Consider the following 27,753-nt stretch of genomic DNA (forward strand, 5'->3'; position numbering starts at 1 on the left):
CTGCCCCTTTAAGACCTGCCCCACCCCACGGGTCAGGGGCAGGACGCGGCTCGTCTCGCAGGTGTTGCCAGACGTGATTGATACAGAGCGTTCTGAGCAAGGAGGGGCCGCGGCGGGAGTGGAGTGACGGGGAGAGAGCGACCAATAGGGAGGCAGGCGACGGGGTCAGCCGGGCCAATGGGCGGGCGAAGTGGGCGGGACAAGGCTGGGGTCTGCCAGCTGGCGCTGGCATTCGGGATCGATCGGTGGCTGCGGCTGGCCAGGGCGGCCCCGGCTCCCATGGGCCGGCAGTGAGTGAGCGGGCGGGGCGCGCCCGGGGCCATGCCCAGGCGGCTGCCGGGGCCCCCTGCGGGCCCCCACGGGGAGGATTTCTCCTTCGTGAGCCCGTTGGTGAAGTACCTGCTCTTCTTCTTCAACCTGCTCTTCTGGGTGCGTGGGGTCGAGAACTGGAGCGGGCAGCTGGGGGGCACCTGGGGCAGGGGGTGGGGGGCACCTGGGGCAGGGGGTGGGCAGCTGGAGGGCACTTGGGGCTGGGCAGCTGGGGGGCAGAGGGGAAGGGAGCGGGCAACTGGGGGGCACAGGGGCAGCCAGTCCCGCCCCTTGGCAGAGTGTGGGGGGCATGGTGCGTGTTGGGGGGTGATTCCCCTGTCTGGAGCAATGGGGGTCCAGCAGGGCATGGGGCTCCCAGGGTACTGCCATGCCTGGGGGGCCTGGCAGGGATGATCCCTCAGGGCAGAGTTGTGGGGGGATCTGGAGGGGAGGGCGGTGAGATGTTCCATGGGCAGAGAAAAATGACCCCATAAAATCCAACCCAGTTAATGTTCTCTTCATCCCAGCTCTGCGCAGGGCTCACCTCTCTTTAAGGAGCACGGTCAGTTTCTTTTTATCCAGGTACTGGAGGAAGCACTCTGGTTTTTTTCCTCTTTCTCCCCCCTCTCTCTTTACCGGCTCATTAATTTTGGCTGGGGGGGTGGGGTGGTTGATATTTTTATTCTGAACAAAACCAGTAGCCGAGATGCTGTCCAGACCGAAATTGTACATGTAAAAAACTTTTCCCTGGGCTTCTGAAAGGAAAACTGAAAGAAGGGGAAAATTCTCATTTACTTCACCTGCACCTGAAAGGGGCCTGGCTTCACTTTTGCCAGTGCCCTTCATGGCTGGCCTTTTGCACCCCAGGATAAAGCTGTTGTGTTCAAATGTTAAAATCCAGGAAACCAGAAACAAAAGGTGCCCCAAGTACTCCTGTTCTAGAAACAAAATGCATTTCTAGTCTCAGTAGGTTTCGTAAAACTGTCCGTCTCCCCCACTCGCTCCAACACAGGTGCATGTATGGTAAAGGTTGTCTCTAACCTACATTGTGAGATGTATCCCTTTAAGAAGGGAGTGGTGCTTAGAATAATATCTAAAAGGTCACTGAATAGTGATCACATCAGTTCGTTCAGCCTGGATACAGTTATAAAGAAAGCAACTCTAACCTGGTATGAACTTGGCTGAGAATTGGGGAACAGCAGATAAAGCTACACTTAAAGGGGCCTATTTGTATTTTTGGTGGTTGTTTAGACTTAAACTTTGATTATTGTGCGAAATCGGTCAAAAGCGGTGGGGAGACATGCAAAGGACGTGTCTCACATGCTGTGAGTAGTTGGAAAGAACTGTGCTTCATGGACCTTCAGCCACTATCAGAAGTGGTGTCATGTCAGGATATGCTGTCCCTTTGAATAACCAGCTGAACATAAATGTGGACACCTTTTGTCTCTGTTGGTGTTCGTTGCTCTATGCATTTCTATTATACAGGGACCTATGTGGTGCTGCATTATTTGAGACTGTGGAATGGGGTAGCCAGTCAGCTATTGGGTGACTTCTTCCCATATCTCATATACTTGTCTGGTTTCTTTTTCTTTTTTCTTTTCCTTTTCTTCAAAAAAGACCCTTTTAATTAAGGGAGTTAAGAAAAACCTGGTGGTTCTTGCCCTTCAAAGCCTGTAGAATTTACAGGGACATTGACTTTAAAAATCACACATCCCTCTGGGGTTTTTTAAACCCACTTTGGAGCTTTGTTCCTGTCTTATACAGTCAGTTTCCACCTTTGCTTTGTGTGGGTTTTCTTGGGACCGACAGGCCAGAGACAGAGAGATTCTTTATTTTTAAAGGAAAAGGTGATTGCTATGCTGCAACATTGGGGACACTACTTTGAATATTTTTAAATCGACTGTCTTTCCAGCTGATGTTGCCTGTTTAATATTAGTAGTACTTCACTTCATTGTACTAACTGGAGTAGTGTCTTGGGGTAAAAAGAAGGTGCTTTTAGAGCTCAGAATGACTACACATGAGGACTGTATGCCCAGATCGACCCTGTAGGTACCGTCAGGTTGGCTGGTTGTTTCCAGTGCTGCTGAGTGAATTTGTTGCCATGTAGAATATCCTTTGCAGTTCAGTTGCTTTGCTCTTTTTCCCAGGTTCGTGTAGTTCAGACAAGTGTTCAGAACTTACTGGAGTTGCCATAGTCAGAATATCTTTGCTTGGGGACCACAGTGTCTGAGAAGGGATAGACGCAGGCCAGAGGACAAATCAGAGCAGATCTTTCTATCTGGTCAGCCCTGTAAACAGTTCCCTGGTCAGATGTGCCTTCCCCAATGAACTTATGAACCTTACAGCTGTGCCCAGCATATGTGGGGGGCGGTTGGTGGTTGTCTCTAGCACTGTCCTTCCTCTTAACTGGCGAGTCTTTGTTCCCTGAACTGAACATCAGGTTTTCAATCTCCACAGGTAGCGTTGTGTACAGAAGACTTGGAGATAAAAGAATTCCTGTAAACTGGCGGGGGCTTCAGAGGAACTCCTTTGAGCCGCATGCCAGTGGGAGTCTTGTGCTAGCAATGCACGCGCGTGCACGTACTGTGGTGCTAGTGAAAAGGGTTTGCCTAGCTGCCGAACAGGGACCACGTGGACCATGGCAGCCTTCCCACAGCCTCCTGCTCATGTTTTCCAACCATGTCCATGGCCACCTTGGAGTAAAAGCGGTTCAGTCTCCATGGCACGTTCGTTCCTTGTCACCTCTGCTGAGAATGTTGGTTAGGAAGGTGACTTTTTGTGGGGTGGCCGCCTGCCCCCTGAAAATGGGGCTGAGATCCCATCTCCTTTCCCAGTGGCCTCCCAAATCCATTGGTGGCTGGCTTTCTCTGGCTGTCTTCATGCTGCACTGCCCTCTGCAGTCCGGGTGCAGTGCCTGTTCCCTCTGAACACTATGGTGTTCTCTCCCTGTAAAATCTCAAGAAGAAGAGGAGGCATCAAATATGGTAGTTTCACAAGATGATTTCATGCCTCTGAATGGACTTGGGCCAGCTCAGTGTAAAAGTGAAATTGACTGACTTCTAGCATAGAATAAAGGTACAGCTGGAAATACCTACTGGGTCACCCATTTATCTCTCCTGAGGCACTTCGAACCCTCCCTTGGCCAATGGTGTTTTCTTTAAGAGCTGAGATCCTTAGTGGCCTTCTGACTGGGAAGCAAGACTTCACAGGGTTGTCACTTGTAGCTTGCCAGGAACTGCCCCAAAGCCCCCTGTACTTCCAGTCTAGCAGAATCCTCGGCTTCTAGCTTTCTTGCATTAATATGTTTGTATTGGCCCCCTCTTCAGTGAGCATCTACATCGCTGTCTGGTGGCCAGAGCTGGGGACCGGTGAGTCGGGTGATAGTCCTGGCTTTGCTACTGGTCTCCCAGGCCTTGCTACACAAGAAGGGGTTTGCTGGTATACCAGCAAAAGGGCTGACACCCCCCAGTATAACTGCATCTACACTGGGGTTTTGCCAGCATGACTGTATTCTGTAGAGGTGTATTTATTATTTTGTTCACACTCCGAACCAACACAGCTATTCCAGCAAAACTTAAGTGTAGCTCTAAATACACCTGGCGCAGGCCACAGTAGGTCACTTTCCCTGCCTGTAAAACGGGGATTTAACTCTGAGGAGTTGAGGATTAACTAATTGTCCCTTGCAAAGAACACAGAGTTCTTCTGCCAGAAGGTGCAGCGAGGTCAAATGAGGCTCCCTCTGATAGAGGCTCCAGACCCAGCTGTATTGGCTCCTAGCCAAGGGGACATTTGTCACCCTTGTGGGTGCAGCTTTGGCGTGATCGGGGCCAGAGGGAACCGAGCCTGCCGCCCGAGAGAAGAGTGCATGGAGGAGGACGACAAGCTGTGGGCAGTTTCTTGCCTCTTCTTGTTATAAGGCACATCCCTGTGCGGTGCTTATTTCTTTGTCCTTCGTCTAGTCTGGTGGGCTTTCACCCCGACGCTTCTCTCCGGCCTGATCGCACTCTGATCTAGAGACAGGGATGGTGGCGGCAAAACGTCCAGGCTCAGTATTGCAGTGGGAGGAAGGAGTCAGCAACTTCCCCTTTGCAAAGAGGAACCAGTGTCCCTCAGAACAGCCTTGGGTTCAGGGGGGCTCCTTTCAGAGCCCACCAGCCCTGCCCCTTGGTTAGCTGGCACTGCTGCTGTAGATGGGCACAGCAATTCCTGGTCAAAAGTACAAACAAATTCCAAGTGTGTGCACAGGAGTGTCTCCCTCTCCTCCACCCCCCGTCTGCCGTCTTGTAATGCTGCAGAAATGCCGGGGGCTGGAGTGGTGCGGAGTGGGCCCATGGGCCAGGATGAGCATTGCAACCTCGCCACCGGCCTTCCGAATTTATGCAACCCCGTGGAGTCTGTCCTCGCCGCGTACCCCAAGAGAACGATGGGAATTCGGGGGCCGGTGGGGATGGAAAACGTGTGATTCGGGGATGGCAAAAACCAAAGCGGGGGGGGGGGGGAATGGCCCCCCTACTTTATAACCCCCACCCCAAAAGAAATGCTGTCAGCGTGTGTCTAAGCAGAGACCTGCCAGGCTGAACCAGCCAGGCCAGGGCTTCCGGTGCTGCTTGCGCGCACCGTAATTACTGCTGCCTGTGTTATCCAATTACCTGCCTGGCACTTTCCTTTGCAGCTCATCTAATCCGGTGAGTTGTCGGCGTGATTGTTTTTATTTGGCTTGCCTGGGGAGAAGGTTTTGACAGGTCACAGAGCAGACACGCCTCCCCCCCACACCCATGGCAAATAGCACAGGTGGTAAGTAAAGAGTTAAATCAGGCTGGGTGGGTTTAGAGGTTAAGCCAAGGGGCACAGCAGGGGGATACGTTCATTGGGGGAAGCCGTCCCATACCGGCTGAACTGCCCCATGGAGCAGGGCTCTGGTGTGTAACGACTCCTCGGTTCTCAGCAGGGGCGGGCAGAGCCCTGTCCTTGAGTGGAAACCCTGGCTTGTGTTCCCTGCCTGGCCGCTAATTGAATTATAGTCCCTCTGGCCGCCCAACGGAGAGGGCGCGCCCCAGCCTCGGGATGCAGATTACAGCACTTTATATAGCTAATGAGCAGCGCTGGCCGCTGAACAGAGGAGCGTAATGAGCTTGGGGCAGAGACGGGGCCCCTGGAGGAACGTGGCGGGGATGGGCTGACTCCCACGGGTGTGACTCGCTTTCCGTTGACTTTGTAATGAGATGCACTGACTGGGTGGCTTTGATTATTTTAACTTCCACGGGAAGGAGCTTTGCTTGTGGTGCAGTGAATATTAATGCAGCTGAACACCCCCCCCCCCCGTACCCCCCTGCATTCCTGCCCAATCCTGGGCCCTTGACCCCCAGTGCAGTCCTGTCCAGGCACTATGGGTAGTTTGAGGAAGAGGGACCTGCTGTCCTGTGACCAGGCCCCGTTGGGGAAGTGCTGCCACCTGAATGCAGTTAAAGAAATGCAGAAGCAGGAGAGGGAAGCATCTGTATAGAATTCCCCTTGCAGAACCTAGATGTAGAGTCTTCCGTATGTTGGGGGGAGGTGCAGGGACTTGGATGCAGTTTGTAAAACTTAGGGGCCTGTATTAAATAGGAAAAATTCCCAGTTTCTTTGGCCCTAACCCACGCCAAGCCCTGTGTGTAGACATGTGGCTCTGCTCTCAGCAGAGTATTGGGGGTAGCCTTGTTGGTTTTGTGGATACAGACTAACAGAGTCCGGTGGCACCTTAAAGACTAACAGATTTATTTGGGCGTAAGCTTTCGTGGGTAAAAAAACCCACTTCAAATGCATGGAGTGAAAGTTACAGATGCAGGCATTATATACTGACACATGGAGAGCAGGGAGTTACCTCACGAGTGCAGAACCAGTGTTGACAGGGCCAATTCAATCAGGGTGGATGTAGTCCACTCCCAATAATAGATGAGGAGGTGTCACTTCCAGGAGAGGCGAAGCTGCTTTTGTAATGAGCCAGCCACTCCCAGTCCCTATTCAAGCCCAAATTGATGGTGTTAAATTTGCAAATGAATTTTAGTTCTGCTGTTTCTCTTTGAAGTCGGTTTCTGAAGTTTTTTTGTTCAAGATCAGTTACTTTAAAATCTGGTCTAGAATGTCCAGGGAGGTTGAAGTGTTCACCTACTGGCTTTTGTATGTTACCATTCCTGATGTAGCTAATCAGAGTCACCATCTGCCTTGCAGATTTCGGTGCTTGGAAGAGCAAACCCAGGCGAGAGAATTGCATGCGAAGGATTGACCCCGGCTTAGCGTCGAGTTACAGTAGTAAGGGGGAAGTTAGGGACTGATTCCCAGACGGTGCCCCCAGCTCCTATGGACTTCAGCTCTTGTGACCTGCCTCTGGTCATTGCTTTCTGAGCAGGTCACGATGGGTCTGTCTGCAGTGCCATAAAAGATCAGCGGAAGCGAAGCTCAGAGCCGGGTCACCTGACTTGGCCTCGCAGGGCTCAGGCTTCAGGGCTAAAACAGCAATGTAGAAGGTGGGGCTTGCGCTGGAGCCCGGGCTGAGAAACCCTGCGAGGGTGGAGGGTCTCGGATCCCGGGCTCCCACCTGAGCCCGAATCTCTACTCTGCTTTTTTAGCCCTGCAAACCTGAGTCAGTTGACCCAGGGTCTGAGTCGCTGTGGGGGTTTTTCTTTGCAGTGTAGACATACCCTGTGGTCCATGCATCCCCGTGTTGGCGGGAGACCGAGAAGTGCGTGGAATTATCTCATCCAATGGCTGGGGCTTCGCGTAAAAGAACGAACCCACCCGAACTCTACAGAGTGGCTGTATTTTGTATATTGCAGATAACACAACTTTCTCACCAAATGCACTGAATGTTTGTCTATTGTTTCCCGCGATCCTAGATGTCCGCCTTGGGATTGTATTTTTCCAGTGTGTTAGCACGTCAGAGTCCTTGGCGCTGTACAGACACCTAGGAAGACACCGTGCCTGCCCCCATGAGCTTACGAGCTTGACTAGACAAAACAGACTTGCAGAAATAGGCAGGCAACATACACACGCGTCCGAAGAAGTGAGGTTTTTACTCCCGAAAGCTTATGCCCAAATAAATCTGTTAGTCTTTAAGGTGCCACCAGACTCCTTGTTGTTTTTTGTAGATACAGACTAACACGGCTACCCCCGATACTTAACATACACACGCGTTGTCTGAGGGGGTGTTAAGGCATGTCTAGCCTGTGGGGGGTTGGTTTTTGTGTGTCACTTCCCTGCTCCCTTTACCAGCCATTAACATCCATAGATTAGGATGGGGAGCGGGGCAGGGAAGAGGAGCAAAATCATACAAGTCACTTTCAAAAATGTTTGCCTGGGTGTCTTTGATGTCTGTGTTTGCACGTCCAACTCCTAACTTCCTAAAGGGACTTGATTTTTTCTGAGCACTTCCCTCTGAAAATCCGACCCTGTAAAGGGATGTTTACGCTGCAGCTGGCAGCGAGCTTCCTGGCCCAACTAAACAGACTCGCGTTTCTGGGGTTCGAAATAGCCGTGTGGATGTTGGAGCTCCAGCAGAGACACCTGAGCCCTTAGGCTGAGCTCAGTGGCTCCACACAGCTATTTTTAGTGTGTTAACGCAAGTGGGGCTGAGGTGACAGACGTGTCCTCAGGTGTCTTAAACTTCCCAATCTTCCACAATCACTAGCTCGCTTGAAAATCTCGCCCACTGACTTATTTTTCTTTAGATAAACTTCCCCATGACACTATCAGAGGGTGGCTTTTTAAAATTGTAAACCCCAGGTCAGCTGACAGTACCACGGCTCTCCTGATTGCAGGTGGGGGGCAGTGGGGCATGCCTGTCCCCTAAAAATAATTACAAATAGAGCCGTGTTGCTGAAGTGCCCCCGTTCAGCACTGGCTTTCCCGAAGCCGCTGCTGCTCCCAGATGATGACAGGTCCCCCGCTCTTTTGGGGCGACTTTAAGCACCGGCGAGAGGCTGCGTGTGTAACTTGCATTACTGCCTCCATGGAAAACACCTTTGTAACCCCTGTAATTTCAGTGTGTTCAAAATAGTGGAAAAGAAAACGAATCCGCTAAGGCAGCGGTTTTCCAACTTTACCAACCTGAGGGCCCCCATTTCGATTTAAAATTTTTCGTGGACCCCCAACCCGACTTCTAATTTTCCCCGGGGGTGCTGAACCCCCGCTCGGCTCCAGACCCTGCCCCTTCTCCCAAGGCCCCTCCCCCACTCCACCTCTTCCTGCACCCGCTCCACCCCTGACCCTTCTCTTCCCGCCCCCTCCCCCAAGCACGCCCCATCCCCGCTCCTCCCACTCCCTCCCAGCACCTCCTGCACACCCCTGAACAGCTGTTCTGTGGCATGCAGGAGGCACTGGGAGGGAGGGGAAGGAGTTGATCAGTGGGGCCGGCGGCATGGCTCATGGCCCCCCCTGGAGCCGGATATGACTCGCAAACCCCTTGGTGTACCTTCATGGACTCCCAGGGGCACGTGGAGTTTGAGAACCACTGTGCTAAGGAGATGCTTTAGAAAATCGAACGGTGGTTTTTGGCGGGAGATGGTGAAGGGGGCCGTCAGTAGCATAATGCCCAGCACGTTCAAATCTTGTAAAAGATTTTACCAAAAAATGCTGAGTGAATTTCAGTCCCTGCAGAAGACCAGCATATGGTGTCTATATATCCCTTAAGCCCCTTATTGTTTGCAAAAAGAACGAGGAGTACTTGTGGCATCAGGCTTTGCTAAAATGTTTTAATAATCTAACCAAGGGAAGGACACACTGTGAAATGACTCGGATTTAGGCTGTGTCGCTTTAAAATCGAAAGCGTGGCCTGCCCCGAGCGCTCACGCCACAATGTTCTCTTTCTCCTGCTGTGCGAAGGCTGCTGTTGGATGTCTCTCCCCCAGCACAGATCTCTTTCCTCTTCGGAGAGCCATTATGCTGGCTGAATCGCTCCGGCTGCCTTTTGAAAAGCCCTGGCGTGCTTTTGCCTGCTGCGCCCCCTCCACCACCTCCAGATTAGTTCCTTGTGTTTTCGGCTTCTCTCTGGCTTATAAACGCCCTCTGTGTCGGGGCCTCCTGATATTCCCCGGCAGTTGCAGCAGCCTGCACCTGGGTTGTGGTGTTCACGGCTGCGATGGGGGAGGGAAGGGGTGCCCCACAGAGGTGCTGGGCCCTCAGGCAGTGCCGGGGTTCCTTTGGTCCGAGAGACTTGTATCCCGGACGTGCTCTGAGCGTGAGGGGGGCGTGTAGCGTGTCAGCACTAGTGAGCCAGGGAGCACGTAGTGCAAAACGCGACGGCCTGGGGGGATAAAATGGGTCTGAATGGGACGAAGAAAGATTGCCACCAGAAAAAGAAAATCTTGGTTCACACGGGATGAAATGAAACTGCAGCTGGAATTCCTGCTGCGGCTCGGATGCTGTCCTGGCCTTACCCTGCCTGCTGTTCTGGCCCTTCCAAGCTCCCTGCTAGGCCTGGAGATGCTCCTAGCATAGGAAGGGGTCCAATCCAGTTGGGTATAGGGCCCTGCCTGCCGATACACGCACTCTTTAAACAGGGACAGGCCAGCCCCTCCAGCAGGGACAGCTCTAAACTCAAGCTGTGTGGGCCTGTTTCCTTTTCAGCTCTTGCGTTTCTCTCCTGCCAACTCTTCTCTGGCCGAGAGACTCTAGCCTGGGGCTGCTGTGCCTTGGGGGGCAGACTGTGCCCCTTTGGAGGTCTCCCAAGGGGAGTAGGGGCCCCGTTCCATGGGCTCCAAGGATGCAGCTGAGCCATCGCTGCTTCTGAGCGGTGAGCCTTTTGGGGTGTGCAGTGCACCTGGGCGTCCGACCCTGCTGACCCTTCGGGGGAAGCGGAGGGGACTGCGTCACAAGCTGCCCACGCATCCCACCTCGCTTGTCTCCCCTGGGAGAGTTCGTGCAGTGCCTCCGAGTTGCTGCTGCAAGCTCCATTCACGTCACTGGCCCTCGCTTGGGTGTGATCTGCCCTATGATTCCTGGGCCAGCACCTGGGGTCTCGTGGCTTATCCCTCTCGTGGCCTGTCGGCCCATCTGGGGCCGGAAACATACGTGGGTTTCTGCACCAATCAGCAAGGGCCATCGGCGGCTCTGAGCCGTGTTGCTTTGTCAGCGGGTTTGGCTGGAGGTGGCTGGCGAGAATGGACGATAAAGGGTGCCAGGATGTGCTGGCATGGCCGCAGGCTGGCAGAAGCATCTGCAGTTCAGGCTGGGTACCTGAGCCCTCGGTCCCAGGTGCTGCTTGCTTGGTGCCCGTGATCCGTCACTCAGCCATGTCTGTATTGGAGCGTTAAAGCAGGCACCGTGTGCAGTTCTCCAGAACTCAGTGTGTGAATGCCTGGGGGGGCGGGGGGAGGGGCTGAGTCATTTACATACATTAAAATGTTGTCACTTGTCCCAGGCGTAACTTTGCATCACTCCAGTGGAGTTGGGATTTCTTCTGAGCTGGGTTCAGATATCTGCACTGCTGCAGGGGGGCGTCTGGTGCCGGGTAGGCGTGGAACGGCCTTTAACCACCGTGTGCCCCAGGCCTGCTCTGTGCAGGGTTAGTTGCCGAAGGCTCCTGAGGTGCCGGTGGATGCGGATGCAGATGAAGGCAGTAGGGGATTTTTCGGGAGGGGAATGGCCTGGCGCAGACACCGCCTACAGTGTGACTTGCGTGTGAAATGACTGGCAGTCTGGAGGCATGGGGAGCTCTCAGCATCTGTGGGTCTGTGTAAAGGGCTCTAATGATCAAGAAAAGGTGGCACCATGGGGCTCTGCATTTTTTTTTTCTATCAGGAAACTGCTTCCACTTGGAGGTCTCCAACTGATTCTTTTTTCCCCCGTTGCCTCCCCTGTCGTGTGTGAAAACCCAGCCGTTCTCTTTGCCTCGCACACGATCCCAAGTAACCTGCCGTCTGAACCTAGCGAACGCTTCAATGGATTTGATTATTCACTTCTGTTTAATAGCCCAACGTTCTGCATTGCATCCTAGTGCTGTACAAAGCTAGGCCTCTGGCTGCTGTCCCGGCAGGCCAGCTATTCGGCTGCTGGGTAGGTCATTGGCAGCAGAGATCGAACCAAAGACCTCTGGATCTAAAAGCCTGGGCCTTTCTAAGGGACCCCAGGTCTGTAAGCTAAGGCTGTAACAGGCTCGTCAATGTCTATATATGGCCCAGCCACCAGCAGAGGGGAGCAGACCACCGCACTGAGTAGGTGTGAATAACGCTAATTCAGGTGGAGCTGAACCAGTGGGAGCAATGCTGAGAAAGTTGTGCAAAAATCTCTCTGGTGTAGCACAGACTCCGGGGTGCCGCCGTACTGAACAGGTGGGGTTTGCGTGGCAATTGAAAGGAGCAGAGAGCTTGATCTAAACTGTGTGTGTTCCGGGCATACAGGCCATAGGGGTGCAAGTGGGGAAAACCTGCTGGGGTAGGAGGCAGAACAGATTTCCTCCTCCAGCTGTCTGGGTTCTGCAGGGCTGACTGGGATAAATGCGTGTATGAGAACCAATACAGCTGAGAGAGGCTGTGTGAAAAAAGTCCCTTTTCTCTCCCGCCTGTAGTTGCACTTCAGATCAGACTTGAGCCAAAATTTAGACTCTGTAAAAGTGTGTGTGTGTATTATTTTCCTAATTGCCTAGTGGCCCCAACCAAGATCGAGGCCGCGTTATGGTAGGAGACAGCCTTCGTGCGGAAGAGCTTGCAAGCTAAATGGACATAACGGGTGGGAGGGGAAATGGAGGCATGGGGCGGGGTTGTGTTGCACCCGTGGCTGCACAGAGGCTCTGGGGCAGAGCAGGGGGGTGGTAGGATTTTTTTTAGAGTCTACGCTCCTCCGGGCAGCGACTCTGTCCGTCTTGATACGGGGCTGAGTGCTTGGATGGTGCTCGGATAATAAAGGGTGTTTAAAACGCCTAGATTAATGTTTAACATGGGGCTGTCCTGTTTGAAATGTAAATGCTGGAGGCTGTTTTTTTACTTCCGTGTTGAGCTCCGAAGAAGCAGCAAAGCATCGCCCCTGGGATGAGGGGGCGCTAAACCCCCAGAATCTGTTAGCCTCCTAACTCCACCTTAAGTTTCCCAGGAAAGCTGTCCCGCTCGCATGCAACTGCCCCAGGGCCTCTGTGCTGGGCTCCTGCCCGCTCAGCTGGGCCGCCTGGCCTTCGGGCTGGTTTCAGCACAAGGCCGGTCAATGGTCAATGAGCACTCGGGCCTCGCCTAGGTCGGCTATTTCTCACGGTTCAGGCGGCTGGGAGGTGTGTCTGAGTGACGCAGAGAGCAGCTCTGGCCTTGGGCCCAGCCCGTCCTCTGGTGAAATGCTAACAGCAGAGTATAAACCAGAGAGTGAACTCCCCTCTGTGTGTCTGGGGCTGGTATGGAGCAGCTGAACGAGGCACGAGGGATGCCTGCTCTGAGCCTGCCGCTCCCCATCCCAGGTACAAGGCAAGGGAGCCGTCGCTGTGCAGTGGCAGCAGACTGGCTCTGCGCCCTGCCGGGGCTGGGTCGGATTGTTACGGCCCCCAGGAGACCTCTGCTAGGGACTCGGGCTGGTTTGGTGACCCGCTGAGCACCTCCTGCAGGAAAGAAGGGGCTGCTGCCCCCCCAGCCGTGCAGGTGAAGTGAGCCCAGGTAAGTGGAGGATGGGGAGAGGCCACAGCAGTGGGTGGGTGGGTAGATGGGGCAGAGATGCGACCAGCCCCAGAAGGATGGGTGGTCACTGCTTGAGCCGGTGGGGCAGGGGGTAACCTCATGACTTCAGGAGTGAGCGAGCGGTTTGCTGCTGTTACAGTGCAGGTCTCCCCTCCTCTGTGCCCTGAGGGCTCAACTCCTGCCTGGGCTAGCAGGAGCCTCCCGCGTCCAGGCTGGTGAGGCAGAGGAGACGTGATGTGTCCCGTGTCTGGCTCTGATACTTTTCCAAGCCCCGCAGAGGTTTTTTTTTTTTTTTTTTGGGGGGGGGGGGGAGGTGCTGGAAGGGGATGGACTGATTCCCATCTCTGGAGGGAAGTGAACACCCCCCTTGTGCTGAGCAGTTCCCCAGCAGAAGGGGAAGCCGCAGTAGCTGCGATCTCCCTCTGCCCCTCCAGGTACAGGCTAAGGTGGCGTTTTGTGCAAGGCCCAGTGGGCGCCCAGCCCATGGACTCTGGCACCGTGGGGTCAGGGAGAACATCCCGTCTGGGCTTGCCATGCCAGTGTGGGCATTGGCCTGTCTGAGTAAGTGCTAGTCGCTGCCGGGGTGGTGGGCGTGTGTGGATCTCCCATCCCTGGATGGCCTGGGGAATGGGTCACTCTGCAGGGCACGGCCTGGCCCTACGCTATCTGGGAGAGCTGCTTCAGGTTGGGGGGCTGTCTGGACAGCTTGGGAGATTTCTCCTCTTTTCCTGCCCCCGGTGCTTTAGCTGTGGGTGAGGGAGGCAGGGAGCTGACCCTCTGCCCAACCCCTCCCAAGAGTTGGTGCCTCCCTGTCAGCCATCTTGTGGCAGTCTCTGTTTCTGAGGCTGGTGCCCAGGGCTCCTTTAGGCTGAGCAGCCGTCACGTCGTCTCCCTTCCATCGGGAGAGGTCCCTGGTGCTGAGGTTCCTCGTGGGAAGCCCGAGCTGCCGCAGGGTGTGGCCAGGCGTCCATCTTCCCCTCTTCCCCATGGCGGTCGGGGCTGGGCAGGGCGAGGCGCGTCTCCCGTCCCTTGCTTTGTGGTGCATGAAGGACAAGTGCCTCCTGCTCCGTGCGCCTGGCATCTCTCATGTCTCGGCTCGGTGAGCCTGGCTAGCGCGCGCCGCATGTGGGGGTTATAACGGGCGGTTAGCTGCCGCGGGGCTCTCTTTGCACCCCTTACCCAAGCCAGGGCACAGAGGGGGCAGCTGCGCTCTACTTTCAGCCACTAGGGGGCAGTGGAGACTGGACTGAACCTGGGCCCTCCAAGTCCGAATGAGACCCGTTAGCCAGGCAGGGGATGTGCCGCTTCCCCTGCACCTGCTTTGCGTGATGAGAGGCCTACCTGCCTGCGTTGGGGTGGCCCTGTTCTCCGGGGAGTCCAAGCTGCTTTCTGCCAGGGAGAACGGGCAGGAAGGGACGTGCGTAAGCTGCTTGACTCTCCTTCCCCAACCTTTGTGGTCCTGATAGACTTGCCTGTAAGCCTCCATCCCGCTCCCAGTCCCTTGGTTCAGAGCTGTGGGGGAGCAGTGAGTGGTGTGTCTTATCGGGGCAGAGATGCAGGGGCCACAAACATGAGAGTTCTCTTCAAACTGCCTGAATTCACTGGCCTCCGTCTGCCTTCACCCTACAGCCTCCGGGAAAGGATGGCCACGGTCTGCGCGGACCCTGCAGCGACGCGTGGCTCTTGGGAGCAGTGCAAAAGGCCCTTGCGGGATGTTGTATTAATTTAGATGGAATAAAGGGGATATCCTAACCCACTGAACAGGGTTAAACAAGGTTCGCTGTGCAGAGCCCTCAGCCGGCTTAGCACCATGGCAAACGCACCATGTACAAACCATTGTATTTAGTAAAGGTCAAGAAAAGAAGGAAAACCAGCTAAAGCATTTGAAATGTCAAGTATGGAGTCAGGTTTCGTTTTAACAGCCTCCCTTGTTCCCTTGCCCTTGAGCTGCAGAGAGTTTTAGAGGGAAACCCTCCTCATTAGTTTCTTTGATGGTGTCTCAGAGGGTGATAACCTTCCTTTGCAGAACAGAGAAGTCAGTTGAGATGCTGCTGTTAAAATCCAATTCTGTTTCATCCCAGTGGGTGTTTGGGATTCAGCTGTAGCCAGCAGAGGTGGTGATGCCCTCTGGGGGGGGTCCCCTCTCCCTGGGGGGGTCCTCCCCCTGGCCTGGTCTGGTCAGGATGTCCCTCAGGGTTAGGAAAGAAGGAATCGGGGTAGTGGCTGACACTGGAACTCAGTCTTGTCATTGGTGCCTCCTGTAATGAGACCAATACGGAGAATCCAGCCTGAGGGGAAGCCTTGAGGGACTCTGTTACCTTCCAGCTGGCCGGGGTAGGTTTACCCTGCAATTAGACGCCCGCGGCTGGCCCGTGCCCGCTGATTCAGGCTAAGGGGCAGTTGAGTTGCTGTGTGGAGGCTCAACCCTTCCACCTTGCAGGGTCCTAGAGCCCAGACTCTGGACCAAACCCAAATGGCTAAACAGCCCCTTAGCCCAAGCCAGCTGGCCACGGGTTTTTAACGGCAGCGTGGACGTACCCTGCGAGGCCCAAGTGAAGGAAGCGGCTAGCAGAGGATGCGCAGTCTGGTGGACTGAGCACTGGGCAGGGACCCCTGGGCTCTATTCGCAGCTCTGCCCCAGGCACGGGCCAGCGGCTTCACTTCTGAGCCTCTGGTTCCTCCATCGACAAAAAGCGGGCTAGTGTTTGGGCAGCGCTGTATAAATGAAGGCCTCTGGGTAACCAGTTTTAACAAGGCTTCTCCCCCAGGGGCTGGAGGGGGCCAGCCTTGGTTCTAAGCCTCCTTTTGCAGTGGTATTTAGTGAGGGAGCGCTAAGGCAAGCACCTGCCTGCTGCCAGCTTCCCCTTTACCTCCCGTGGCGGGCGCCAGCTTCCCCACTGCCTTGCTAGGAGCCTCGTTAGATGCAGGAATTGGACAACCTCTTCCCCTGGGCATTGATACTCGTCTGCCAGTGCAAAGCACCAGGAAGCCTTTTACAGAGCAGTAGGCAAGGGGGCTGTAGGGTCTGCGGATCACAGCTGCTGCCTGCCTGTGGAACAGAAGGAATCCACTTCCACTCCGACCAGCTGGCTCCTGGCTATGGCGGTTGGCTGTTCCAGGATGAACAGAGCTGCGGGGGAGCTGCGTTGCTTGAAATGCTGCTGCTTTATTCAGCCAGCCCGGCATGGCGTCCCTGGGCAGGAGGGGAAAAAGTTTGTGTGTGTGTGTGTGTGTGTGTGTGTGTGTGTGTGTGTGTGTGTGAACCTGGAAAGTATATGGCACACCCCCACACACACACACACGTGGATTGGCTGCAAAGCATCACTTCAGGCGTTAATTCCGTGGGTGGGTGGGAATCCGGAGTTGGTGAAAGGAGCTGGCTGACGGCCCTGCAGAGTGAAGTCCCTGCCCGCAGAGAAAGGGATGACGCGTCCCTGGTGCTTGGATCCCCCGTCGGGGTGAGAGGGGCGTGTGTTCTGTAGGGCCCATCCAGTCCTTGCCGTCCGCCTGCTGTGGGGGCGTGTTCTGTGCATACTTGTCCCCTAGGGACTGGGCACCGTGATATTCAGCATTCTGAGCCCTGTGACTGATGGGTGCTTTACGAAGCTCGGTCAGTACCTACTGACAAAGGGAAACTGAGGCATAAAGTGACTCATTCAAGGACACCCAGCAGACTAATAGCGGCTGTGGGTAGAGAGCCCATGGGCCCTATCCATACTGCTTAGTGTTAGAGGGTTTTCCTGTCACCCTCTCCCCCGGTTCTTGTCACGCACACAGCAAGCCTGATCCCAATTTCCTGTTCTTCCATTTCCTGTTTGACCCCAGTTTATATAGTAAAATTCTCAGCTAGACCTTAACCCATCATTTTACTGGAATTTAACTAACTAATCCCAACATATGGTAACACAATTCTCTAACCAGTTATATCCCACTCCCCTAATTAACTTACACCCAGCAAACTTAATTATCCAGCAGACGAAACAATTAGAGAACCAGACAGATTAACAATAGAAAAGTGGGGGCCATAAAGATAAAATAATACAGAAATGAGGGTTTCACAACCACAACCATTGATGAGTGATTTCTTGCCAGACAAGATGCTATCGAACTACGTTTTCTTTAACCGTTTTTATCTGGTGGGGATGGGCACTGTCAGGACAGAATCGTCTTCCTAACAGCCCACTAGCCCCTTATTTCAGTGTGACGGGTTTGGGATGGGAGGATGTGACCGTTCACGTCTCAGCTTATGGCCGCCCCGCTGCTTAGCCAAAGGCCTTAGCCTAAGAACCAGGCCTCAGCCTCTCCTAGTGAGCGAAGGCCCAGATGCAGGCGGACTGTAATTTTGATTCGTTGTTTGTATACCCCTGTAACTAGCTACGTGATAAAAATACACCTAAGTTCTTAAAGTACAGGCCTTTACTGACCTGCCTGTAATAGGGTGACCAGATGTCCCAATTTTATAGGGACAGTCCCGATTTTTGGGTCTTTTTCTTATATAGGATCCTATTACCCCCACCCCCTGTCCCAATTTTTCACACTTGCTGTCTGGTCACCCTAGCCTGTAATCTATATTCTAACACTTAGCAAGGCCCCAAGCACCCCTCAGATGGTGGTAACTTTCAGCCTTGGCTGGGCTGACAGGGATTTGATCTTGTGCCTATGGGGGGAGGGGTCCTTATCCTATTGCGGATCTCCTGAGCCCTCTGGAGGCCCCCAGTGCCCTCTCCTCATTTAGGGACACTGCATGTGTGGGTTGAAGGCCCGAGCAGGCGGCTGGCTCTGAATCTCCATGTCCTGCCTCCACAGATGATCTCGATGGTGATGGTGGCCGTGGGCATCTACGCCAGGCTGATGAAGCACGCAGGTGAGCGACTGGCACCTTCCCCTTGCCCCAGGTCCATGCTGGGGCTCTGGGATCTCTCCTTCTGGTGGGAGGTGGGGGAGGACCCCGGAGACTGGCTGCCCTTGAAGCAGATGGGTTTGAGGAGGAGAGCGGAGCCTTTCCCTGGGTCTGAGACTGGAACGCAGCTAAGGGGGGGGGTGAGGTCTCCGTGTGGAGAACACGGCCCGCTGCGTGTGGCAGACGTCGTCTAGGGTGAGAGGGGAGAAGCTGCCGCTCTTGTCCAGTGAAACAGGGCTTGGACGCGTCCCCACCTCCACCCCTGCTTGCCCCAGGCCTGCTCAGATCTGGGGCCATTGTCCATCGCCAGATAAACCTCTGGTCTCGGGGCCGTGTGGAGTTACAGCAGCCTGATCTGGGCTTGTTCCTTCTCGCCCCGGGGCCAGAAGCACTGGAGAGGCCTGGGGAAAGGCGTCTCTAGTGGCTGGCTGGCTCTGGAGGGGCCTGTTGCAGCAGGGATAATGGGAGAGGCTGGGGCCCCAGAGGAGCCTTCCCTCAGCCCCACCCCATAGAGCCACCTCCTTTGGATTCCTTTAGCGGACAGGGTGGTGCAGCTGGACTAACAGCTCTGCGCTCTTGCATCCTCTCTCCCCCACCCCCTCTGCTCCCGCCTGGCAGAGGCGGCCATGGCCTGCCTCGCGGTGGATCCCGCCATCCTGCTCATCGTGGTCGGCATCCTGATGTTCCTGATCACCTTCTGCGGCTGCATCGGCTCCCTGCGTGAAAACATCTGCCTGCTGCAGACGGTGAGGGGACGGGACAGGAGGCTGCGGGAGCCCAGCCTGGGCTGGGGGAGGGAGAAGGGGACAGTCGTATGGGGGTTATAGACAGGACAGGGGATGGGAAGCCTCATGGGGACCCTGCTGTCTACCTGGGCCTGCAGAAACCACCAGGAGTGGGCTTGGGGTTCCCCCCTCAATGACTGGCACCTCGGGCAGCTGTCAGGACTGATGGGACTCAGGGTCTCTCTGCAATGTCTCCCATTTCCTTCCCCCACCCATTGGTGTGAAATCTCAGCTGGTGCCCAGCCATGCTGATGACAGGAAAGTTCGTGGCTCCCTCTAGTGGCCAGAGCTGGGGAACTCCTGCACCCCAGGAGATACTTAGCCATGCGCCTCCCAGGGAAACTGACCCTTTCCAAAGTGCCTTTAATGGCATTGAGCCAGGTGGCTTGGCTAAAGAGACGGAGGGTTTCTCATTCCTTCACACATCCAGTCAGTTGTTCGTAGGAGTTGCTTGCATAGCTGGGGGAGAACAGACGCTGGAGTCTGTACAGATCTCCTGTAGTTACATACAGCTCTCAATGGTGGATCTGTTTGCTAGCACAGACATGGACGACGCTTTAGAGCAGTGTGGCAAATCCGTAGGAGGTGAGTTCTGTCTGATTCAGCCCTGAACCAGCGACCCGGCATGGTCCACTCCAAGAGGTGCCATCTTTCAGAAGAGATGTAAAACCCAGGCTCTGAGCACTTTGGGATGATCCCAGAGCATATTTTGCAAGGATGAGGTCTTCACTCCACTCTGCCTCTCTGACGTCCCCTGCAGTTTCAAAAAGTGACTGTTTCTCTCTTCCTGTCCCAATCTTCTCTGCATTGTTAAGCAGCTGCTCTGTTCCACCCCAGAGGTGGCTGCATTTCAGTGCTGGGTGAAGTGGTCAGTAGATAGGAATCGGTAAAAAAGGCACTACAGGAATATAATGTGACGGGCCTGGAGTCCTGCTGCCCTGTGACCTTGCAGCTTCAAGCGTCCCTGCTTGGGTCATGGTGGCACAACTCTGGCTCCGTAAAAAATGGTGCATTGTTTCCTCTTCGGTGGCAATTTGCTGACGGCTGTTTTCTCTCTCCTGCAGTTCTCAATCTGCCTGACCATAGTCTTCCTGCTGCAGCTGGCAGCTGGAGTGCTGGGCTTTGTCTTCTCTGATAAGGTAAATACACCAGAGAGCTGGGGTGAGCATTGTTCTTTTGAGGTGGTGGGTTGGGGGGCGGGGGGAGGAGGAAAAGGATGCCCCAACATAACTGGAGGACCAGTCCTGGATTGGCAGCGAGCTGCCCGAGAGGACAGAATAGATTTCTTCCCTCGCTAAGCTGTGATTCTCTGGGGAAAGGTGGTTCTACGTGGGGACGGAGGGCTAAAGAGGCCGAACCGCAAATGGGAGGCGAGGTGCCTGGGGGTGAACAGAGACTGTTCTCTCTTTTTAAAAGCTTATTTAAATGAAAAAGTTTGTTTTGATCTAAGGCTTCCCCAGAAGACTTGGCAACCCAAATGCATCAGTCTTCTGCTGGGGCGTGGGCACCAGAGTGCAGCTGGCTGGGTGGGTCTGCCCCAGGGTTTGGTCCCTGACCTCGTTGTCTTTCAGTGGCCAGTGTTTTGGTTTCCAGTATGTCCCCCGCCTCACCCCAAACAAGTGGAGGGGACAGGAATGGATGGGCTGGGTTGAGGCCACTGGCCTGCGATGCAGGGAACCTGGGTTCAGGTCCCTGGCTCCACATGTGATCTAGAAACTGGGGGTGACGCCCGCCCATCAGGCAGCTGTGAGGTTAAATTGTAGGGGAGGCGGTGCTCGGATGCTGCAGTGGCGAGGGGCGTGCAAGCACCTAGGTAGGAGGGAAATCTCCCTGGCAACCTCTCGGCGTTCCTCCCCCAGGCACGCGGGAAGGTGAGCGAGATCATCAACAACGCCGTTGTGCATTACCGGGACGACCTGGACCTGCAGAACCTCATCGACTATGGGCAGAAGGAGGTGGGTCCCGTTAAAGAGCCAGCACACGTGGCCCTCAGCCGGGTCTCCTGCCTCCTATGGGGTGACTGGCCCTGGGCAAGCTCTCTGGCCTCCTCCGTGATGGGGATGACTGGGTCTCCTCGCCCTGTAGCAGGGACGGCTGGTCCTCAGCCAGGCCTGGGGTACGGTCTGGGCCCTCCAAACTCTCTCTCGCGCTGTTCCCCTCTCTTTAAAACATCCCTGAAATCATTTCTCCTGCCTTGACCCGAGTTCCCTTTCAAAGCACGCAACACGGTCGGTCTCTCCTCGCTGAGGCTGCAGGGCCAGGATCTGCTCCCCTTCGTCCCTTCTTGGAGCAGTGAGCGCGGCTGTCCACGGTTCTCTGGTTCCCTTTCGTTGTCCATCAGACCCCATTCCACTAGTCCCACATCCTTCTGCTTCTTTGTGGGCCCCCATCTTCCGGCGGGAGGGCGGTGCCATCGCAGACCACACCCCTCCCAGTTTGAGTCCAATCGTGCTAGTCACAAGTACCCGCCGAACTCTCTCGTGTAAGCACACGTGCTTCTTTGTTCTCCTCCCGCGGGCTTGGTCCCAGGACGGTTGTGCAGCTGGTGTTGCACATCTGGAGTCTAAATATACTCCCACCCCTCTGCTCAGAGACCCTTTGTCCCCCAGAGTCCTATTCTCCCATTTCCATTGCTGTCTATAGGCCATGAGAAATGTTGGATTGGGGATGGAGGCTGGAGGGAATGTGGCTAGCGCTAGAGAAATACAATCATGTTTCCTTTAGAGTTCCCTGTCTTTTGCTTTCGCCCATGGTCTCACCCTGGCAAAGCATGAAGCCACGTTACAAACAAGTTTAAATTTGACCCAAACTGACAGTCTCTCTGGTTCTTATGGTTTCTTCTCCATGGGGAGTAATGTATGTATTTAAGTCTTTCATTCCCCTGCTACATCTGTTTTTAAGCTGTTGTTTACATAGGACCTACTAAAACATTAAAAACCCATTCAAATTGACCTGGCCTCTCTTTAAAGACACGCCCTTTGAGATCTGCCCAATTTCTCCTTCCCTGGCCCTCTTTGACCTGTGCTGTCTCGTTACAGTTCAGTTGCTGTGGGGGTGTCTCCTACAAGGACTGGTCCCAAAACATGTATTTCAACTGCACTGCTGACAACCCCAGCAGGGAGCGCTGTTCTGTGCCTTATTCTTGCTGCCTGCATGCAGCTGACCAGGTAAGAGCAGCCGCACTGTTCTGCTGGGAACTGGACTTCTCCTTGCCACCCTCAAATTCTGGTGCCTGCCCTGCACTCGGCCAAGGAAGTCTCTAAGTTGGGTAGCTGAGTAGCATTGGACGACTCCTCCGTGTGCCCTCTGCCATCCTTAAAAAGGGGAATGAGGACAACCTGGGGAATTACAGACCAATCAGCTTAACTTCAGTACCTGAAAGATAATGGAGTAAATAATTAAGCAATCAATTTGCAAACCTCTAGAAGATAATAAGGTGATAAGTAACAGCATAGATTTGTCAAGAACAAATCATTTCAAACCAACCTGATAGCTTTCTTTGACAGGGTAACAAGCCTTATGGATAGGCGGGGAGCGGTAGATGTGGTATATTTTGACTTTAGTAAAGCTTTTGATACTGTCTCGCATGATCTGCTCATAAACAAACTAGGGAAATACAACCTAGATGGAGCTACTATAAAGTGGGTGCAGAACTGATTGGAAAATCGTCCCCAGAGAGTAGTTATCCGTGGTTCATAGTCATGCTGGAAGGGCATAACAAGTGGGGTCCTGCAGGGATCGGTTCTGGGTCCGGTTCTGTTCAATATCTTCATCAATGATTTAGATGATGGCATTGAGAGTACACTTGCAGAGTTTGCGGACGATATCAAGCTGGGAGGGGTTGCAAGTGCTTTGGAGAATAAGATTAAAACTCAAAATGATCTGCACAAACTGGAGAAATGGTCTGAAGTAAATAGGATGAAATTCAATAAGGGCAAAGTACTTAGGAAGGAACCATCAGTTGCACACACACACAAAATGGGAAATGACTGCCTAGGAAGGAGTACTGAGGAAAGGGATCTTGAGGTCTTAGTGGATCACAAGCTAAATATGAGTCAACAGTGTAACGCTGGTGCAAAGAAAGCAAACCTCATTCTGGGATGTATTAGCAGAAGTATTGTAAGCAAGACATGAGAAGTAATTCTTTTGCTCTACTCCGCACTGATACCACCTCAACTGGAGAATTGTGTCCGGTTCTGGACGCCACATTTCAGGAACAATGTGGACAAATTGGAGAAAGTCCAGAGAAGAGCCACAAAAATGAATAAAAGTCTAGAAAACATGACCTCTAGGGAAGATTGAAAAAATTGGGTTTGTTTAAAGTGGAGAAGAGAAGCCTGAGAAACTGATATAACAGTTTTTCAAGTACGTAAAATGTTGGTACAAGGAGGAGGGAGAAAAATTGTTCTCCTTAACTTCTGTGGCAAGAACAAGAAGAAATGGGCTTTAAATTGCAGCAAGGGAGGTCTAGGTTGGACATCAGGAAAAAGTTCCTAACTGTCAGGGTGGTTAAACGCTGGAGTAAATTGCCTCGGGAGGTTGTGGAATCTCCATCATTGGAGGTTTAAGAGCGGGTTAGACAAACACCTGTCAGGGATGGTCTGGTTATTACATAGTCCTGCCCTGAGTGCAGGGGACTGGACTAGATGATCTCTCGAGGTCCCTTCCAATCCTACGATTCTATGATTCATGTCCCCCGTGTGATCCCTCTGCCAGCTCCTCTTTAGTGACCTTTGCAGCTGGACAAACCCTCATGCCACTAGGGGGCGCTGGTAGCCGCTTGGCTCCTACAGCTCCAGCTGACCAGGCTGTAGCCATGGGTAGCTGTAGACCCCTCTCCGTGCCATGGCCTGGCTGGGTGTGGAAGAAGCTCCCTCAGCTGAGTGACAAGGCCGTGGTAGGAGGAGAGTGTAGGAATCGGTGTAGGCCCTGTATAATTCTTCTCCCTCTGGAGGCAGGGTGTCTGGGGGAACCAGTTCAGGTGGCCGGTGCTGCTCTGCCCCAATCGCGGCTGGGAATGGCTATTGTTTCTGAGACCTAGGGAAAAGGGGGATCTGATCACTGATCCTGGGTGACAAACAAGGGGCCTGATTCTGGAGTTTCCCAAGCTCTCGCCAGTCACAGGCAGGCTGGGACCTGCAAGGTAGGGACCCACCTGAGTGGGTCAGGGAGACCGAGGCTGTGCAAGGGATGCATACCCTCCCCCAGCAGCTCCTACGAGGGGGAGACCCTCGCTGTAGATGCTGGGTGGAAAAGGAGTCCCGTGAAACTTGCATGGCTTGTCGGTAAATGCCCCACGGACATGCCGCGGGATGGGAAAGCAGCTCACGTGGGTTCCCGTACGTCATGGCACGTCTTGGCTGCCTTGTCCGTAAGGGATGGGATCCCCTCTAGTCTGCCCGTCCCACAGCCGGACAAGGTGATGCCCGGCAGCCTAATCTCCCGAAAAGTCACAAGCGACGGAGCTTCTGCCCTTTCCCTAGGGGGCAGCACTGGAGCATTCTGCGGAGCCCAGACACTCCAGCGACGGGGGAACTGGGGAGGGCTGGGGGTTGGGCTTGTGGGAGAGAGAGCATACAGGGAATCCTGATGTTAACAAGGACGTGTTGGCTAAGGAAGCCGGGCCTGTCCCGCGTGCCATTAGGGAAAGCCCTCCCCCTCCCTCCCACTCCCACAGGCGTGAGAGGGAGCCGGAGCGACTTGCACAGCCCGTGGCGGTGGGTGAGGCGTGGCCGCACCAGGCTATCCCTCCCCTGGCGCCCTGGTTGGCTGTCACCTGCCCCGGTGCTTCCCCGCAGGCTGTCATCAACACCATGTGTGGCCAGGGGATGCAAGCCATGAACTACCTGGAGGCCAGCGAGTTCATCTACACCAACGGCTGCATCGACAAGCTGGTGAACTGGATCCACAGCAACCTCTTCCTGCTGGGGGGCATCGCGCTCGGCTTGGCCATTCCACAGGTAGCCCCCACCTCCCCGGGGGGCGCTCTGCTGGGGCCAGAGGGGCTGGTGTTTGCACTCAAACTTTGGGGGGGAGGGGGAGTTTCTGCCCCCCATTAGCTCTGGCGGAAGGGAGCAAGGGACAGGCCCAGCCTACTCCGCATAGCCCCCACGCCCCTGCAGGATAATGAGAGCCAGGTTATCTGGAGCAGGGGCCGTCATCTGGATGAAAAGGGAATGGCCCCTTAGATCTGAAGCCAGGGTATTAGGCACTCCTAGATCTGATGGGGGTAGCTTGTAACTTGTGCGCACGCATGAGTTCACGCCCCCCGCATCAGTGGTGGGGCTGGGATGCTAGAAGCCTTCAGACTGGGAAGGACTGTTCCCCACCCCACCCCCAGGCCACGTTTTGACTTGGTGCGTGTAACCGGGGGGAGTCCTGAGGAAGCCTTGGATTGCACCGGTGCCTTGGGCCGAGGAGCGTGGCAGAGCTGTGTGTGGGAGCCCGGGGCTGGAACAGGCTGTGGGTCGGGATCGGCAGAGTTACTGGGCGTGGAGGGAGCCCTCGCCTGGCCCGCTCACCCCTTGACCGGCTCCAGCCTGGGCCATCGCTCTCTCCCAAGCACCCAACATAAACGACGGATGTTCTCGTCAATAGCCGTGCGTTTGTCCCTTGGCGAGAGCTTTCTAATTGGCTTAGCTGCAGGCGGGGAGCGCACGGATTGGCCGGCGAGGATGCCGGCCGTCCCCGGTTGGAGCAGCGAGCTCACCTGTGCCTGAGCCCTCCCAGGTCTGTTCAGCCTGTGGCGCTCTCCTCTCCTTGCAGCTGGTGGGAATCCTGCTCTCCCAGATCCTCATCAACCAGATCAAAGACCAGATCAAGCTACAGCTCTACAATCAGCAGCACCGAGCAGATCCTTGGTACTGAAACCCCCCCCGGAAGAGCGAGTGCTTCCTTGCTGGGGAAGTGCCTCTTGTCCCGTGGCAGGGAACGGCCTGGGGAGGGACACGCACCCCAAGAGGAAGAAAAAACCTGCATTTTCCCCTGCTATTGCTCGCCCTGCCCTGCAGGGGACTGGACCACGGGATAGCCCCCAGGAGAGACCCCAGGCAGCCAGCCAGAGGCTGCTGCGTCTCCGGCATCATCCGTAGCATCCCCGCCCAAGTAACTGACATCCTGGTCCCTTTTTTTGGCAGCTTTTTTTTGTTTTTAAAAAGGGAAAAGAGTAAAATATTTCCCAGCGGCCCCAGCCCTGTCTGGGAATTGCCTTGAGAGCTGCGTCTTCCCCTAGAAAGCTGGCACATTGGAGCTGGGCTGGGCTGGCTGGTACGGAAGGGAGGTAAGGGGGGGGGTTGGTGGTATAATGCAGGTACAAGCTTCTTTCCTCCTCTGTGGTCTTGGAGCACGGGGAGGGGGGCCTAGCCAGCTTCCTCCCTCCCAGGCCTGGACCAGCTGGGAGCGACACCAGATGGGAGAATGATCAGACCCTGACCCTGCACTGATCTTTACAGATGCTCCTCTGGCTTCAGTGTATCAGGAGGGGGCTGCTAAGGGGAGAGGGCTAGAGGATGTAACTAGTTGCCAAAAACCAGACTCGGGAGGGGGGGCGCTGGGAATGGGATCTAGCCCTCGGTCTGTGGGGTTGTAGTCTAGCTGGAGGCCTGCGTGGGTCTTGGCTCTGGACTCTCGAGTTCAGTGGACACGGCCAAAGATCGGAGGGTGCGCTGGCTATCCCGGGTCCGGCCGATGTGCCCACAGCCCCGGGTGCTTGGCTGTGGGAAGCGGCCGATCCTCAAGCGTAGAGCAGAGACAGCGGTGGAGTAGCGTGTCCCGTTCTGGGCACGGAAGAGTCCAGTTGTCAGGGCCATTAATGTAACGGCTTCTACCAGGCTGGCTACACTGAATTCAGTTCCCCCCAGCCTCGAATTTGAGGATCTTTAAACCCTCAGAGCAGCCACTCTCTTGCTGAGCTCTCTCTAAGCTGTATGTATAACAATGCTCCTGGATGGGTCCGTCGGCAGGGATTGAACCTGCGATCTCTGGCTCGAGAAACGTGGGCTGCTACTGTTTGAGCTAAAGGACCAAGTCTGTTAGCTCAGCCAGTAACACTCCTAAACCTGTGTACATGGTGTCACCACTAAGGGACGAAGTCGCACTGTTAGCACAGGTTACACAGTTTTGTATCCAAACGCTCTATGCCTATCCAACGTTGTTTGCGAGAGATGCCCACCCCCTTGTGTAAGGCAGCGATGAGGGGCCGCGTGGCAGGAAGCGATCGGGGAAACAGGTGTTTGCAGTCATCAGCCTGGCGTGGGTGAACCAGGCAGGGTATGACTGAGAGAACATGAATGAAAAGCAGCACAGGGTCTCTCCCTGTAGGGTTCGCTGCATCCGAGCCCGTGGCTGATCCATCTAGTTTGTTACCTGCACAAGCAGAAGATATTTGAAACTGGAGGGCTCCTTAATCTAGCAGGCAAAGGTGGAACAAGACCCAAGAGCGGGAGTTGGCAAAGTTAAAACTGGAAATATGGTGCAAATTGTTACCGGTGCTGGTAATGGACCATTGGAATAGCTTCCCCAGGGATGGGGCGGCTTCTCCATCAGGTGGGCTTTTTGCAGCGAGGTGGGGTGGCTTTCTAAAAGACGCCCCAATTCAACCACACGTTATGGGCCTGATGCAGGCGTCACTTGGTGGAATTCTCCGGCCTGTGCTCTACAGGAAGTCAGACGAGATGTCCGTAACAGTCCCTTGCGGCCCTAATGCCTGTGGGTAGCTTATCTTGGCCAGGGGCTGGTGCCAGGTGAGTCAGAGGAAGGTATAACCATCCTTCCCCTCTGCCAGTAACGCTCAGTCAGCGTGCGCCTTGCAAACACCACCAGCTGCACCAAGGTGGAAGATGAGACCCCACGTGATCTGTGTGTTACCTGTGTGGATGGACATCTGCCCATGTGCTCTCCTGCCCCTTCGAGGCAGCCTCTCCTCCTAGCATGGAGAGGCTGTAACAGTCTTCTTGGAACATGCACAGATATATATTTTGAACACTGTACAAAGGGAGGGATCGGCAGAGACTTCTCTCTTTTGGGATGTTTGTAAGTAACACATGGGTTCTGTATTTATCTGTGAAATTAACTCCTCTGTGATGTGTTCCCTTTGCTTGTGTGGAGAATAAAATCAAATCGGGTTCTGACTGAA

At 54.6% G+C, this 27,753-nt stretch overlaps 1 protein-coding gene across 1 annotated transcript; it reads left to right on the forward strand.

Moving 5' to 3' along the window:
* The first annotated feature begins 221 nt into the window (after positions 1 to 221).
* Positions 222 to 27,753, forward strand: TSPAN33 (tetraspanin 33). The gene is made up of 8 exons (XM_054012973.1): positions 222 to 429; positions 17,742 to 17,799; positions 18,454 to 18,581; positions 19,685 to 19,759; positions 20,480 to 20,575; positions 21,659 to 21,787; positions 24,419 to 24,580; positions 25,386 to 27,753. Exons 1-8 carry the CDS (start codon positions 322 to 324, stop codon positions 25,485 to 25,487), a joined length of 858 nt encoding a protein of 285 aa, XP_053868948.1. The 5' UTR covers positions 222 to 321; the 3' UTR covers positions 25,488 to 27,753.

The sequence above is a fragment of the Malaclemys terrapin genome, chromosome 1, assembly GCF_027887155.1.
Source record: "Malaclemys terrapin pileata isolate rMalTer1 chromosome 1, rMalTer1.hap1, whole genome shotgun sequence".
NCBI classification, from domain to species: Eukaryota; Metazoa; Chordata; order Testudines; family Emydidae; genus Malaclemys; species Malaclemys terrapin.